A 17,762-nucleotide genomic window follows, 5' to 3' on the forward strand; every position below is an offset into this window, starting at 1 on the left:
GCAAAAGAAACTATTCATACTTGAAACACTTGGATTTGTCTCAGAACACCAGATTAAGTGAAAGAAAACAAAAAAGACTACATGACATGAGATTGCATTTACATAAATTCTAAAAATTCAAAATAACTCTGGCAGAAAAACATGACTAGTTGTCAGGGTCTGACGTATAGAGATGAGAGCATTTACTGCAAAAGGGCACATGGAAACATTTTAAGGTAATGGAAAAATTTAAGCTGTTGTTGCAGTGGTGGTGGCTACTTGAGCATACATATTCGTCAAAGCTAAACAAATTAAACAGAATTTTCTATTATGTGTAAGCCATATCTCAATAAAATGGGTTTTAGAATATGAACATTGTCATATATACCTATGGAACTAATGTTTGAAAAGCAGCTAAAGCTTATTTCAACACATGACAGACATTTCAGAAAATGCATTTTTCAAGTTTTCCAAGTTTCTGGTTCCCTGAGGCTTTAAAGCAGTTGTCTAAGTTTGTCTTTAAATAAATAGAATAAGCACCCATGAGAGTTCCCCAGGGGACTCTCTTTGTAACTTTGTAATTCTGATTAGTTACTTCAATTCTACCATTCTGTGGCTGCCATAATAATAATTACCTTTGTCTTATGCCATGATCTCAAGTGCCATCCTAAACCAAATCTCTAAAGGTGAACAAAAAATAAAGCATCGTACTTCATCCAATTGTGTCCCTTTAATATAGGCAAGGTAATAGTATTTTCTGGTAAAAGTAAACAAGGTGAATAGATCTGAAATCGAGTCACAATATGCCTGATGAATGAACAGAAGGGATTTAACCAAAGGATGAAAGATTAGAGACAAATTTCAGTGACTGCAAATATGAACTGCAGCTATCAGGGCTTAAAGTAGAATGATGGGCCTCAAGACATAGTAAGTTTCACATCATTGGAAAGCAACGTGCTAGAGAATTGCACAATATTATAGGGCCAGGCTTTCTCATATGCCCTTTGAATTCCCTTCTAATATGACACTCTATGGTCTTGAATAATTAAACCATAGAGGATAGACCCACAGAAGAAACAGAAATTCCCTGGACATAAAATTACATATCTACAATTGAAAAAAAGTCTAGGATTTGGGGAACTTTCAGTCATTATTGACAGAATCTAAAACAGAAGTCAGAGGACCGGCTCTTCATTCAATTGTGTATGACTTCTTGATTCATCACCAAACCTAACCATTGGGCCCCCTTGGCAAAAATGTGATTCAGAATACATATTACTTGAAATCCAGAAGAATATTTTGACTGAGATACACTGGATTATAAGGTAAAATATTAAATGATAGTGTAATAACTGGACTTATTCTTAGTGTACTTAAACTTTTTCTGTAGGAATAAGAAAAGGTAATCAGAGTTTCTAAAAACACAGTTTCTCATTGAAAAGAAGAAGGATGGAGTATATAAGCAAAAATTGAATGACCATTTGGCATGGCTTTCAAGGGGATTAAGTATCGTATGAGGAGGAATCTCAGTTAAGATTAAAAGAGATTTATACAGAAATCAAAATTGAAGCAGTAATAGAATTTAAAGAACAAATAGAATGCAATGGAAAAAATAAAATACCCAAAATTGGAGATTCTTAACTTATTTGAATGAAGAAAATACCACCTGTTCTACAATCAGTATGAGATGAGGTAAGTATACTTTATTATGTAATTATCCATATTTATATATTAAGCACTTGGAGTCTTGCTAAATCTGTTCACATTTTATAAATTAAAGAGTAACTACTCTCCCAAAGATTTAGATGGCAAATGTCAAGTCTTACAGCTTTACCATAAATATGTAAATGAGCATGTTTAATGTACTGCAGTTACAGTTAAACTTTTCCATATTTTACTGGTAGCAGCAAACATCACAAATTACCACCACTAATCCTCACCCGATGCCACATTTTGGTCCTTTTCTGCTCACCCTCCCCAGGCCCTATGTGGTTAACAAACCCTTGTTGAACATCAAGTACACAGACATCACTGAGCTAGGCTCTATCTTAGGACCTTGCATCAGGCTTGATAGCTCCACTCCTTTCAGCGATGAAGAACATAAGACTCAGAGTGCTTAACAATCTTATTAAAAATCAAAAAACTACAATGGCCAAACAAGAAATACAAGACAGGTTCATTGATTCCACAAACTGCTATACTTTTTCTATTATTCCACATTTTTCTGACCAAATCTAGAAACTAGAAATATGTAAATGTGCAACTTTATGCAGTTTTTAAAGGATGCACAGAAATGGTGATGAAGAAAAATACCCCGAAAGAAAAAGCCTTTGTCATGGTCCAGAACCTTTCCTTCTACACACAGTGGGCTCTTCAGAGTAGAGATCATCTAACAAAAGCCAGATTGTTTTCTGCTCTAGCAAAAAATTCTAAATACAATAATACTGAGGTTAGAAGTCTTGTTTTTTACCCAAATCCTACATGTTTTAGGATCAAAGGTAGATGAAAACAAATAACTTGCAATGCTTTTGCTACTTTATCTTATCGCTGATATTGAGAGTTCAGATTTGTTAAAGTTGCTTTTCATCTCTTTATTTTATTACTTTTAAGAGACGTGCTGCCCACCAGGCATCGCCTGCCATGGAAACGCACAACGGCACCGCAGTGACTGAATTTACCCTGACCGCCTTCCCTGCTCTCCACAGGCTTCAGGTCTCCCTCTTCGTGGTCCTCCTGCTCACGTACACGCTCACGCTAACAGGAAATACGGTCATCATTTCCCTCATATGGGCTGATAACCGCCTCCAAACCCCCATGTACTTCTTCCTCAGTAACTTGTCATGTTTGGACATTTTATACACAACCTCAGTCACCCCAAAGCTGTTGACTTGTCTCCTAGAGGACCAGAAGACCATATCTTTTGCTGGTTGTGTGACCCAAACATACTTCTTCTTTTTCCTGGGGACAGTGGAGTTCATCCTCTTGGCAGTCATGTCCTATGACCGCTACGTGGCCATCTGTAACCCCCTGCGCTACACCGTCATCATGAGCAGCAGGGTCTGTCTCCTGCTGGTTCTGGGATGCTGGGTGGGGGCCTTCCTCTCAGTACTCTGCCCAACAATTGTGGTGGCCAGACTGCCTTTCTGTTCCAAGGAAATTAGTCACTTCTTCTGTGACATCGCCCCCCTGCTCCAGGTGGCCTGCATCGACACTCATTTCATAGAGATGGTAAACTTCCTCTTATCCTCCCTTGTCCTCCTGACCTCTCTGGTTCTCACCACTGTGTCTTACACCTACATCATCTCCACCATCCTGCGCATCCCCTCAGCCCAGGGACGTCGGAAGGCCTTCTCCACCTGTGCTTCTCACATCACCGTTGTCTCCATTGCCTACGGGAGCAACATCTTCATGTACGTGAGGCCCAGCCAGAGCCAGTCACTGGATTTTGACAAAGTGACAGCTGTCCTCACCACAATGGTGACCCCTCTTTTGAACCCCTTCATTTACAGTCTGAGGAATGAAAAGGTTAAGGACGTTTTGAGAGAAGCAGTCAACAAAATCATCTTCTTTTGCACAGGAAAACTTGAGACCTTATTGCACCAGAAAACTTAATGTTTGTTTGCTAAGAATGGCTAATTTCAACTCTCAGACTCAACATGAGCCCAAAAAAAGCATGCTTGAAGAGTATAAAATCAATGAGACATAGTAAGTTTTGAAAAGGGCCTGGTGCCACATGAGATACAAGGTATTGTAGTTAAGGTCCAGTTAAGGAGGAAATTCCACCTTAGAGAAATAACATGTTCTGAACTCTGACTGGACCATCTCACACACAGATACTGTGGGTTAATGAAAAGTACTTATGTCAGAAAGCATGAATTTTAAGTCTGGTTTTATCACTTTTTTATTAGGTGACACTTTGCTTATCTGAACCTTATTTTTCTCATCTGTGAAATAAGGAATATAGTTTGTGCTTTTCCTTTTTCTTTTTGTAATTATAGACTTAACCAGAATATTCTAAAAATGTAACACGTATAATTAAAAGTGAACCCTTCTTACTGGGTCTTTTCAGATGTTTGAAGATGGTCGGCTTCATCTCTGACAGTTAAATGGGGCAGATAATAATGATAATAACAATAACAAAAAAAACAAGCAAGAAGAGTACCGCAGTCGGGTTTTATATCTCATTTAACTTCTTAACAACCATAAAGGCTGGTATTATTATCTCCATTTCACAGACATGCAAACCAACATTCACAGAGGTTAAGCATTTTGCCTCAAATTACACCACTGGTAAATGTCAGAATTTAGAGTATGTGATCTCCAGTCTCCTTCAGCACGTTACTATATCTGAAGTATGGGATGGAAAGAAACTCTTAAGAGGAGAAAAAGGGGTTAACTGGGAGTGTCCACTTTTTCTGAAACCAGAGAATACTCTGTCTGCCCTAACAGTCTGGCGCACCTGCTGAGCAGGGCAGAACAGGATGCCGTCAGGCTAGCCTGTGAGAGGCAATTGGTTTAAAGGAAAACCAATTTATAAGAGGCCATAAGTGACCATGAGTCTAGATTGATCTGTGGCAATTGGCCATTGTGACCATCATCATATGCAGTATTGTAGGATGCATTTGGTTCGGGGAAATAAAAACAGAAAACTAATCAAGCGATCTTAAGTAAAACATCTATGTATAATAATAATAATAATAATAAAGAGTAGCACATGGAACCCAAGAAAAGAAGAAATCATAAGACCTGCTAAGGGACTAGAAACGGAAGCTAGAAATCCTTAAGGAACCAAGGTAAGTCCTCTCCTCCCTCGGAATCTCTGATGTCTCTCTAGCACTCTCTGGGGTCACACAGTCTCCGTATTACTGTTTTTCCCCGTATGTTCTGTGAGAGGCTGAAGAGTGGCCCCCAACGATATCCAGATTCTAACCCCTGAAACTTGTAAATAACATTTAAAGTGAGTATGGTCAAGGGACTTTGCAGATGTGACTGAAGAGCTTGAGAGAGGGAGGTCACCCTGGACTAGCCCGGACTATCCAGGTGAGCCCTAATCATGATGGCACGTGTCACTGCTTGAAAGGTAGAGGGGGGTTCGCCGCACAGAAGTGATGTGACGATGGAAGCAGAGAGAGGTGGGAACACGCTCTGCTGCTGGCTTTGAAGACAGAGGAAAGAAAAGCCAAGGAATGAACCTCTACTAGCTGGAAAAGGCAAGGAAATAGATTCTTTCCTCCCTAGACCCCCTGGGGTGGCCTGGCAGACACCCAAGCATAAGCCCAATGAAACTGATCTCGGATTTCTAGTTTCCAAAACTGTAGAATACTTCAGCATTATTGTTAGCCAACAAGGATGTGGTAATTTCTTACAGCAGCCACAACAAACTAATATATATCTGATTCATGTTTCTCTGAAGGCTATTTCCCTCCCCATCTCTGTGCACTCAGAAGAGAATGGCTACTTCAATCATTCTCAAATGCATGTATATACTTACTCAATATGTACTTATTATGCAAGTATATATATATACATATATTATATATATATGATACATTTAAATGTGTTGATATGCATGGAATTTATATGGATATGTATTTAAAATTTATATGGATATGTATTTAATTTTAAATACATATATTCAATACATCTCAGTTCAAATCCAAATGCCTGGAAGGAGAATCTGATTGGTCTATTTGGAGTGAGACGCCTTCTCCTGATTCACTTATTAGTTAAGAGAAAGAGGCTAGCAAGGAGTTAAATGGCCTTTTATCTATGCAACCAGTGAGCAGGAGCTGTGGGGACAAACAGTCTAAAAAGAGACCATAGGAACAAGAAGACAACAGGCCTCTCTAAGGTCAAAAAGGGCTACTACCAATGTGGTCATTGACCTTCCAGCTACATGACACATGAATAAAGATGAAGATTTAAGAACTGACATGGATTATGTCATGAGAGAACAGTTCAAGAAAGTGCTACCTTAAGAATGAATTCAGAATATTATAAAGGGTTATAGCCTATAAGTAACTGCAGTAGACAAATGTTTAGAGATCAAAATAAGGTAGAAAAATATCACCAGGAATGAAGCTGTCATATAATTTTCTGCTCTGTACTCATAATCAGACACTAGAGACCAATTACAATAGGAATTTGAAAGTACTGTATTAGTTTCCAATTGCTGCCACAACAAATTTAGCAACTTTAAAACAATGCAAATTTTTTGTCTTGTAGCTACAGTTCATAAATCCAATATAGGTCTTACCAGGCCAAGATCAGTAGCTTCATTACTTCCTAGAAGTTCTAGGAGGGGAAAATCCATATCCTACTCATTTGGGTTGTTGACAGAATATTTCTCAAAGGTCCTGTTCTCTTGTAGGCTATCAAGCAAGGGTCAATCCCAGTTTCTAGAAGGGGCTGCAGACGATAGATCATGGTCCCCCTTCCTCCACCTTCAAAGCCCATAACAGTGGGGCAAGTCTGTCTCATGTTTCAAATTTCTCCTCCTCCTTGCAAGTCCTTTCTAATTCAGCCAGACAAAATTCTTCCCTTTTAAGGACTCATTTGGTCGGGTTGGCTCACCCCAAAATCCAAGAGATCACCAGTTCAAGATTCATACGTTGAATTACTCATGCAAAGTAACACATTCATGGATTCTGGGAATTAGAAAATAGACATCTTTATGTGCTGTTATTGTGTTTAATGAAGTTGCATGTCTAGTATTAATGATCCCAGAACAGAAAAACAAAGAACAGGACACAGATGGTTTTTTAAATCAATACTGAATCCTAAACAGTGTCTTTGATCACTTGCAACCAGAAGAATTTAGAAGCCCCAGATTAGGAAGGACTTGTGAAAAACAACAAATTACTAGGAAATACATATTTTAATTACCTATATTTCTTTTTTATTTGAATCACTAAGAGATAAAAATGAATATACTTCAAAAATGAATATAGTTGTGTTTTGTGGTGTTTTAATTTTTAAATGAATTCTCCTGTCTTCAAAAGCCTGCTCTGGTGTCATTAATACAGAAAAGATAATCCTGAAAATCAGATAATTTAAATAGGATTTTGGTATCCAGCTAGGGCTGCATGTTGGGACAGTCTTGAAACTGAAAATACAAAAAGACTTCATAAACTCTGAAAAATCACCTAAATACATTCTTTTACTTTGATGTTGATTATTCATAAAGATAACAGGAAGTAATAAAGATAATTTCAGATATAAATGAAATTAACTACATATAAATTTAAAAAAATTAAACACAAACCAAAATTCAGTTCTCAGGGAAGTTTTCTAAGATAAGCAGACCACTGCCAAGATTTCTCAGTGAGAGGGAAAATGAATAATTAAAAGATTTTTAAAAAACCATGTAGAAAAAAAGTAGAAAATAAAGTTACAACAATAATAGAATAAAATTTAAAACATATCAGGTACAGTGGGGAACAGTCATGAGTTGTAAAGCCAAAAAGAGCAGAGGAGAATAAATAAATAGAAGAAAATAAATTATTTTTAGAATTATTTCCTGGAAAGCTTAATGTGACTAAAAATATTTAAGGCTGGCAGCACACTGAAAGATAAAATATCATGACTCAACTTGCGAAATTCCTCCCAGGTCATATTTCCTGACTCGTCTTGACATATCAAGGCAAAGATGTGTAATTACTTCTTTAGACCCTGTGTTCGGGATCCCCTTTCTTCTTTGCTCTCCACTTTCTTCCCTTGGTAAACTATCCCACACGCACTGATCTTCGGCTTGCCTGAGGCCACAGGACTAGCCTGGAGGAGGCGCTGTGATATGATTGATAAGTTCAGTCACTGACAATATCGTGTTTGGGTTCCTGCCATTTCAGAGTTAGAAATAAGATACCAGCAAGATAATTCAAATAAAAGCAGCATCTGAAATACAATCAAGTAAGTCCTACTGGGAAAATCTTATGCCCAGAAAAAATGCACATATATTCAGAAATTTAAATTGTTTCATGCAAGTGTAAGTTCACAGACCCCTTTAATATGTAGGAGAGGTCTAGAAACCCCGGGCTAAGCAGCTTAATTCCAGACAGAAAGGTATTTCTCCACAATCTATATAGATAAAGGCCTGTCATAACTGCAATCACAAATCCAACCTCTCCATTCTAGGCATGTGTTTTTTAGGACAAGCGCTCATATTTTAGGAAACCCTAAGCATTGCTACTTCCTGCAAACACTAACACTCAGTCACAGCTAACTCAAATGCGGGGCACTCGCCATGTGCAGGGCAACCTCCAAAAATCTTCCACGCTTCATTTTATTTCTCTTTTAGATAACTTCACAGAGGTAACATTCCCACTTTGCAGATGAATTAACTGAGGTGTTGAGAGATTAAATAACTGTTGCAGAGTCCCTCAGCTAGTGAGTGGAGTCCAACCAAGAACTCTGACTTTAAAACCCATGCTCTTACTTCCTATGTAATACTGGTTCCCTTTGCTGTAAAAACGGCAGTAAGGGCATTTGTGGTATTTTCCACAGACACAGACGTTAAATCATAGACGTGAGGTGGGAGGACTTCAGAGAGCATCCTGCTAACATCATTTTACAGACAAGAAACCTGAGGTCCAGGTGAGATTTCCCAATCACAGCTGGAAATAGAGCTTACCTATTCTGTTGGCCAATTGTAGATTATTTCCTCTGTGGCATCGAGTTTCCCATTCAATCAACATTTATTGAGTGCTTACTAAATGTTAGGAGAATGTTCTGTAAATAAATTCAGAAGGTAGCAGGTTATAACAAACTCTGTGTAATAAGACACAAGATTATTTGTAGAATTGGGGGAGGGAAAATTTAGGAATGCTCATGAAAATGTTTCTAAAATCACATATGTTCATTATAAAGTAACACCCTCGACTTGTCTAAATGAAAAGGTTTGCTCTGAACCCCAGACCACCCCTACCCCTATTTTATCCCCATTAAGGGGCTCCTTAAAACAGATTGTCCTGTTGTAAATGGTTAAGCATAGGGAATTTGTTTTAAGTTTTGGTGACGGGTATTTAAAGTGATGAGCATGGAGAACAAAAAGTTTAAATGGCAATCATGAAATGCCATCCTGTCCAATTCACTGTTTCCATTTATTATTTCTTATACATTTCCTCACAAGAAATCCCCTAAACAGCTCCCCAACTTACAGCACTTCTGGGTACCCCAAATAGAAACACATACACACACACACACACACACACACGGCTGAAGAGAAGTGTTGCACCTGCCAATCTCATGTGCCTACTCTTCACCCCACATGACACTTGACATGGGACAGGTAAGATCAACAGGACTTCATTAGTCACACATGTTCACAGCTGAAAGAGGAGCACGCCACATATCTGCAGGCCCACATGGGGCTTTGCTCTGGAGTCAAGTGAACTGCTTAGCTGGCAAGGACTGGAGTCCTGTAAGTTGAGGACTAGGCACAAGGCAGCTGGTCTGGCTCTTAAGAGAGTAGCCAGGACGGAGTCTTTCCTGCTGGCGGGAGTGTATCTGGCAGAAGCGGGGAACTCAGTTAGGCATTTGGGACCCTATGAGGCTGTAAGATGTTTCAAGGCTGCACAAAATTTTAGCCTTACACCTCCCCAGGATTACTTGAAGTATATTTTTAGATATTGCCCCCGGGCTCTTGTTTTTATGTCAGCTTCCATTTTGGAGGTGTTCATTCCACTGCAGGGACCTGTATATTCTCTGTCTCTCTCTCCCCCTTTTTCTCTCTGTAGAATATATATGTTTGTAGACACATATTTTTCATAAATATATATTAAAAATGTATATATGCATTTTAAAATGCATATTTCTTTTATAGACATATATATACAAACATGTATCTTTTACAAAACAGATATACATAAGTATCTTTTACAAATATACATATATATAGGTATATATCTTTACAAATACATATATATATATATATAGATACATATACATCAGGCAGAAGGGCTCATGGAATAAAAATGGGGTCATCCATAGGCTGGAGACCTGGATGAGGTCATGGAGTCAATGTATAGGGACAAAAAATAAGCTGTAGAATTGGAAGATGATGGTCCAAGATTGACACCTTGGAGTTTGGGATTTCAGAGATTGAGTGAGTCTGTGTAATGGCAAATTCAAGTTATAATGGAGCTGATAATGTAAGAGCAATGCAGTTCATACTCATTGGAAGTAAGATTAAGAAATTCAAATATTAGGATATGTTAGGAGCTGTTCACAGGGATATTAAGTTTTCCCACAATGATAGTAATTCTTAGGGTGAAGTGCAAAACCATGAACCAAACAAAACTTCTGTGTCGCCAGTGATTTTCATGAAATTTCAATTAAATTCAGTTAAAGAAAGTCCTCCATCATTGCCTTCTCTGAACACTGCATGATGCCTGTTTACTTCTTTCTCAAAAGTCAGGCAATAAGTGCAGAAACAAAGAAAATGTATAAGGTTCTATAATATGAGCCTTGGAGGAGTTTCATCAAAAAGTAGAGAAATAGTGATTTGGACAGGAAACTGGGAGCAAAATAGCACCTCCACCACCAGCTACACTAGCAAAGAGCCCGTTCCTCCAGCCAGGCACCCCAACCCTCTGGCACATGGAAAGGACCTCGGTGCAATCAGTAGCCTCACATGAAAGTCATATTTTTGTTAAGACCAAAAGGTACAGCATTTTTAGGTAAAGGGAGAATGAATGTCTAAAGGAATTTTTATTTTAAAAATATAAATATTAGAGAATATAGTGGAAGACTATGGCAAGCTTGTGACTAGAGATAAGTCAGAAGGATGGAGGAAGACAGCTGAACCAGACTGAGTTCTGTACAAGGGCTTACCTTTTTGAATAGACACAGGACAGAGGTGGAAAACATAATAGAATTTACTATAGCTGTCTGGAACTTTTTTAAAAACTTTTTAGAAATTCTATGCTGACATAGACACAGAGGTACTAGATGGTATCTGAAACTCTAGACTATTCATTGTTGGGGATTGCTTCCCATTGTATCAATAATTTAAGAAGGATTAAGTTCCCTGTTTTTAGCTTCCCTGTCAATTTTTTTTAAGTATTATTTTTCCTCTAAATGTATAAAGCAAAATACCTGAGGAAATCCCCAAAGAGCCCCTAACAGATCTAGTTGGCACCTTCTAAAACTTTGTAAAACTTGTGATTAGGTAGTTCAGAACCAACATTCTTTTATAACAATATTATTAATCAACTTCCTTTGACCTGTATCCCCAAGAGTTGCTGTCATCTAAATCTCTAAGGCAAATAAGCCTATAAAGAAAACCAGTTCATCCTCTTAGGAAAAAATTCATGCAAAAAAAGAAAGCTTTGCTTTATAGAGAAAAGGAATGGGGCAACTTTTTAAAAAATATTCAAATCACCTTTAATCTAATGACTCAGAGTATTCATGAACATTTAGTAAAAGTTTCAATGGAAAGATCAATATTCTAGTAACCATGAGGGTGGAGTGAGAAACCAAACAGATTACTGAGTTGCCTTCAGTGGGCCATCGCTTGGCAAGGATGGCCTAAGAAGGATTCTGCAGGTAAAGGGAGAATGAATTATATTTTACATATAAATTTATACATACATTTAGACATTCTACATATGAAACAGCCTGCTTACTAAATAATTCAAAGGATTGGGCATTAACTAAAGAGACAAAATATAGCCTTCCTGTATGGGAAAAAAATACCTGAGACTTAAGAATCAATTATTTTCTAGGATAAATTTTTTGAAAGGGAGTCAGAGAAGATCTACTCCAATCCTGCTATGACTGATTCATTCCTGCAACTTTTTCAAGCCACTTAACATGTCTACCACTCTCTCTGCAAAAGTAGGCTCAAGACTTCATGTTATGCTGAAGTTACTGGGAGGTTGTGGGCAAGGAGGAGGTCTACACTGCAGAGGTGTTTAAGGGCTGTCATGGTGAAAAAGGTTAGTATTTGGTCTGTAAGGTCAGTACCTGAATATGTATTTGGAAGTTACATAGAAAGAATTTTCCATTCAAGATAAGAGCTTTCCAATCAGCCAGTGCTAAAGCAAGATAGTGATTTCCTAGTCACTGAAGTCATCAAAGCAGTGGCTGGATGGGTGTGTGGTGAGGATGTCAATCAGAAGGACACATTTTGGAGTTAGGTGCTTCAGTGACCTAGTAAAGTTTATATTGTCTTTAAGAGTTATTTCAATGAGCCAGAAATATGAATAGAATTGGCAAAAAAAATTAAAATGCAATGTTTAGAATTAATTCATATGCATAATAATCAAAGTTGGAGCCTCTTACTATTTCTGCAAATGCAAAATGTGTTGAGAGAATTTTACAATATCTATACAATCAGTGAAATGTAAGTACACTTTTTCACATATGTTTTATTTATTAATATATCACTTTTGATAAGGTTATTTCCTTGTGTATAGTTTCTGATCTGTTATATTCTTAGTGCAGTCAGATGCCCATCTGGGGAGAGTCAGATTAAGTGTGCACTGAAATGTAATGTAAATCCTCAGTTATAAATTAAAGCTTTTCATAATTTACTATTTATTCAGATAAGAAACAATTAATCGTTATCTCTCTTAACTCTACCCCAGCCCTTTCCGAACACAGCCATGTCTTGTTAGCATGAAATTGTCACACATATTATTTAATTTAAATCTCCCAGAAGCTCATTTTGCATGTTATAATCATCTTATTTCTCAGATGAAGGAACTATTACTCAACTGACGAATTTAATCTAATACAACCAAGTTAAATAGTTAAAACTAGGACTGGAAAATTTTCAAATTCTAATGTTAATCTAATTAATGCTTGAAACTTAAAAAGTGAAATAACATTTGCCTGTTGCATACCCTCATGGAAATGATAAGACAAAATACATACAAAACAGACAACAGAATGCCTCAAGCAGACAGTCCACATGAGATTTCATTTGCTACTATATTGGTATATGTAGTTATGATTAGCTACTTGTTAGGTATTAACAGAATGGTTTGGGAAAACCTGTTCACCAACAAATAAGAAATTAGAATCTTTGAAGTGGAGAAGAGAATTGAAAAGGGAATTACAGGAATTACAGATTTTAAATGGATCTTATAAATGTGTGGCCAACGATTCTAATTTTTCAGATGAAAAAATTGAAGACCAGAACATAAAAAGAGATTTTAAAAACAGAAAAGGGCACAGCAGCTTCATCTCATTGAAGTATCAGCCATCTAGCCTTAGGTACAACGTAGACCTATTACCTCAGAAAAAGAACCCATAAAAGATATCTACAAGGGATTTTACATGATCAGTTGTTCTAGGATGGTAAAATCTAATGAAAAGAACATTCAAAATTGGGAGACTCCGGAGATCACCAAATACCAGAAAAAACAGATCAACTTACATCTCTCACTCGGGGCAGGTCACCAAGGTCAACTACCAAAGTGCAAGAAAATTTATTATAGAAAAGGCTAGAAAATATGTAAGATTTCAGTGTCTATAGACAGCAGAATAATAGAAAGGAGTTCTAGTTAAAGTATGAGTCAGCACTTCAGCACATTTTTTCCTGGGAATATGAAGCTGGATGCATTGAACAGAACAGAAATTAATGAGGATGAATAGAATTTTATGACTCGAAGGAAACAAGAGTTTTTCTTATCCATTTTTATCCCTTCATTTTATGAAATTGTAAATTCTTGGATTTTTATATGATGACAGAAATAGAACAAACATCCGATTGGAAAATAAGAGTATTCTAAGGAATAATAAGACAACTACTAAGGAATTTATATGCAAAAATATTCATTGAATCACTATCCATATAAGAAAGAAATGTTGACCATCTAAATTACTCACACTAAGCAACTAGCTAAACATACCATGGTCCCAATGATTGTGCAAAGGAAACTCTGAGAAGTGTTGGATGTCTGTTATTTTGATTGTTGTGATGGTGTCATGGCTGTTTGCATAGGTCCAAACTCATCAAATTGTGCACATTAAATATGTGCAGTTCTTCATCCATCAGTTATACTTCAAAACAGATGTTTTTTTAAAAATATATAGATTTCTAGTAATTGACATGGAAGCATGATTATTATCGAAAAAGAAAAAGAAGAAAAAGTTTGTTACAAGACAGTATTTAGTATGATTTATTTCAGATACATATGAATGTAATTTAACTTTGAAACAGTCTGGTGATTCAGTCACCAAAATGTCACTATATCTCTAACAGATTTGATTACAGGTTATAATTTCCTTTCTTGCATTTTCTAGTTCTTTGCGCTAGAAAATGTGTTTTTTGTAATAGGAAACACTTCAAATATAAAAGGAAATTGGAAGGCAAACATTTTAATCTTGGAGAGGAAGTAGGAGGGCAGGTGGGAAAAGGAAATGCGGGGAGTGGCCGTCACTTATTTATTAAGGAGGAGCTCAGTGAAACTGACACAAAGAAGCATTAAGATCAGAATTTTAAAATGGGTAGTTTTCATCCGAAATGGGAAAATCTATGCAAAAGAACCATTTCTCAGATACTGGGATAAAGAACAAAATGGATAATCTTGATGTACAATATTATGGTCTCAACTGATCAAGTGAATGAAGTAAGCTGAATTACCCCTATTTTATCTTCCTGTCTATAATGTATACCTGAGTTCATCACATTGTATAATGTCCTCTTAAGTAACCAGTTACATATGTGAAGTATATATTGCATACTTCTAAAACTTAAAGGAGTTAGGGCATAACCTACAGAGAAGATACCCATTATTACCTTTCGACATGTCATCTAAAGTGATTAGTTGGAACTGTGAGTCATTGTCCCTTTCAGGTACACTGGTCTGTTTCCAAATAGCTATATATGTGAGGAAACAACTTTCCAAATTAGAGAAATACTGGGAAAAAAAATCAACCTTTATCTCTCACTCAGGGCAGGTCACCGGTGTCAACTGCCAAAGTGAAAGAAAATTTGTTCTAGAAAAGCCTAGAAAATATGTAAAAAGAATTCCTCCCTGGTGACCGTAATCTACAGAATAGAAGGGAGTTCTAGTTAAGAAGGAGTCTGCATTTTAGCACATTTTTCACTGGGAAAATGAAGCTGGATGCATTGAACAGAACAGAAATTACCTTTAATGAGAATGAACAGAATTTTATGACTAAAAGGAAACAGTTTTTCTTACCCAGTTTTATCCTTCATTTTATGGAAGAAGTTGTGTCTGACTTTCTCAAGGATGCAAAATAATGACTTTCAGATCAAGGACTATATCTCATGACTCATTTCCCAGTTTAAGGCACTCTCCACAATACAGTCTCGACAGATATTTAGAAAACTACCTCCTAAGCTGATTTTCCTTTTCTTGTTTCTTAAGGGAGACCCCACCCGTCATGCACCTGTGGCCATGGGAAATTGGAGTACAGTGACGGAATTCACTCTGATTGCCTTTCCAACTCTCCTGGAGCTTCGAATATTCCTTTTTGTAGTTCTCTTGTTGACTTACACATTAACAGCAATAGGAAACATTATCATCCTCTTCCTAATATGGACTGATTATCGCCTACAAACCCCAATGTACTTTTTCCTCAGTAATCTGTCCTGTCTGGATATTTTATACACCACTGTTGTTACCCCAAAGCTGCTAGCCTGCCTCCTAGGGGAGAAGAAAGACATATCCTTTGCTGGCTGTATCACTCAAACATATTTGTACTTCTTTCTGGGGACAGTGGAGTTTATCCTCCTGGCCGTAATGTCCTTTGACCGCTACGTGGCCATCTGTAACCCCCTGCGCTACACCGTCATCATGAGCAGCAGGGTCTGTCTCCTGCTGGTTCTGAGCTGCTGGGTGGGGGCCTTCCTGTCCGTGTTGGTACCAACCATTGTAGTGACAAGGCTGCCTTATTGTAGAAAAGAGATTAATCATTTTTTCTGTGACATTGCCCCTCTTCTACAGGTGGCCTGTATAGATACTCGCCTCATAGAGAAGATAAACTTTCTCCTATCTGCCCTTGTCATCCTGAGCTCCCTGGCATTCACTACTGGGTCCTACACCTCCATCATTTCTACCATCCTGCGCATCCCATCAGCCCAAGGACGTCAGAAGGCCTTCTCCACCTGTGCTTCTCACATCACTGTCGTGTCCATTGCCTATGGGAGTAACATCTTTGTGTATGTGAGGCCCAATCAGAACTATTCCCTGGACTTTGACAAGGTAGCTGCTGTCCTCATTACCGTAGTGACTCCTCTTCTGAACCCTTTTATTTATAGTTTGAGGAATGAAAAGGTGAAGCAAGTGTTGAGAGAGACAGTGAACAGCATCACATCCTCGATACTAAGGAAAACGTGGCAATAGTGTTTAGTACATCACACAACATTTCTTATCTCCCACACATTCAGTCTGTGTGACTATAGCGCCATGCTGACATTCCAGACACCTGAGGAATGACAGGATGAGCAAGGAGCATACCAAACTGAAGGAAAACTGTACTTAGGTCTGCAGAGAAAAACTAATCCATGAACTATGTTGGATGTTCATAACTTTCAAAAGCATGAAATAGTACCTCACTGGGATTCAGAGGTCTCCAAACCTAGTCTTGGCTAAACTGGTTTATCTTCCAGGTGATTTTGACATGTCACAATGTATCTGAGCCCCACTGTCTCCATCTCCAAATGAAATTGTAGATAATAAAGAATCAGTAGTTGTGGTGAGACATGTAGGTTAGAGAATTTTAGCTTCTTGTTAGGCACTCTTGAATATTTCAGGAGACTCGGTTTTCACTTCTATTACATCAAGGAAATATGACATAAGGAGTGAAGGAAAAAGAGGTAAGACTCAGGAGATATCAAGTCTCTGCCTGCTCACCCGAGTGGGTGCTCACCTCAGCGGCACATGTAATAAGATTGGAATGACACAGTGATCAGTGAGGCCCCGACACAAGGGTGACATGCAGGTTCAAGAAGCGTTCCATATTTTGGGGTGACAGGTGGCAACTAGACTTATTGTGGGGATCATTTTTAGATTATAAAAGTATTGAATCACTCTAATGTACACCTGAAACTAATAGGATGTTATACATCAATTATTGTTCAAGAAAAAAAAAAACCTGAGTGAAAGGTGGATATATTCAATGAGAAACAGAACACAAGACACACAGGAAGGGCAGGTCATTGAGTCGGACACTCCTGTGGGATACCCAATTACCAACTGTCAGTTGGGTTATTATACGAAAGTTAGACAAGAGATAATGGGCTAGAAATGTGGTCTAAGCAATCATCAAATATATTAACGGTTCTTAAAGCCACAGAAGTGGCTGAGAGCACCAGGGGGGTAATGAATGAAGACAGCTCACAAGTTAGATTAAGAATGGGTGGCAAGAGAGAAAAAACACAGGAAAGTATGATAGCATGAAATAGGATGAAAGACAAAGGGGAAATGTTTCGTATAGCATGATCAAGACATAAAAGCATCTTATATATTTGGTACATGAATGATTTTGGCAATAAGTTTAATAGGGTTTGGAGGGTAAAAGCCAAAATAGAGTGGGCAGAATGGTGCATAGATATAAAGAACTGGAGAATATAAATACAGACACCACTTTCAAGAACTATGGCTGAGAATATGAATACTATCGTAACATGAAGGAAACATGGGTTAAAAAATGGTGTTTTCTAACAGGAGATGTATTTATTTGCTTTTTAAAATGTTGATTGGAGGAATACAATAGTACAGGCTACAGGAGAGCAGGTCATGACCAATATGATGGGTTACCTGAGATGGACAGAGGCGAGGACACTGGGGACATCAGGATAGATGTCA

General features: G+C 37.7%; 2 protein-coding genes and 1 non-coding gene across 3 annotated transcripts; all 3 read left to right on the forward strand.

Annotated features, from left to right (window-relative positions):
- The first annotated feature begins 2,619 nt into the window (after positions 1-2,619).
- On the forward strand, positions 2,620-3,591 carry LOC108397633 (olfactory receptor 6M1-like). Its single transcript, XM_036992610.2, has one exon. It carries the CDS (start codon positions 2,620-2,622, stop codon positions 3,589-3,591), a length of 972 nt encoding a protein of 323 aa, XP_036848505.2.
- An 11,759-nt stretch (positions 3,592-15,350) lies between these two features.
- OR6M1 (olfactory receptor family 6 subfamily M member 1) lies at positions 15,351-16,298 on the forward strand. Its single transcript, XM_036992611.2, has one exon. The coding sequence runs from the start codon at positions 15,351-15,353 to the stop codon at positions 16,296-16,298; it is 948 nt and encodes a 315-aa protein (XP_036848506.2).
- Positions 16,299-16,816: 518 nt separating this feature from the next.
- LOC118967385 (U6 spliceosomal RNA) lies at positions 16,817-16,920 on the forward strand. The gene has a single exon (XR_005054373.2). It is a non-coding gene; the product is annotated as a U6 spliceosomal RNA (small nuclear RNA).
- The last annotated feature ends 842 nt before the right edge of the window (positions 16,921-17,762 follow it).

The sequence above is a fragment of the Manis javanica genome, chromosome 6 (assembly GCF_040802235.1).
Source record: "Manis javanica isolate MJ-LG chromosome 6, MJ_LKY, whole genome shotgun sequence".
In the NCBI taxonomy this organism is placed as follows: Eukaryota; Metazoa; Chordata; class Mammalia; order Pholidota; family Manidae; genus Manis; species Manis javanica.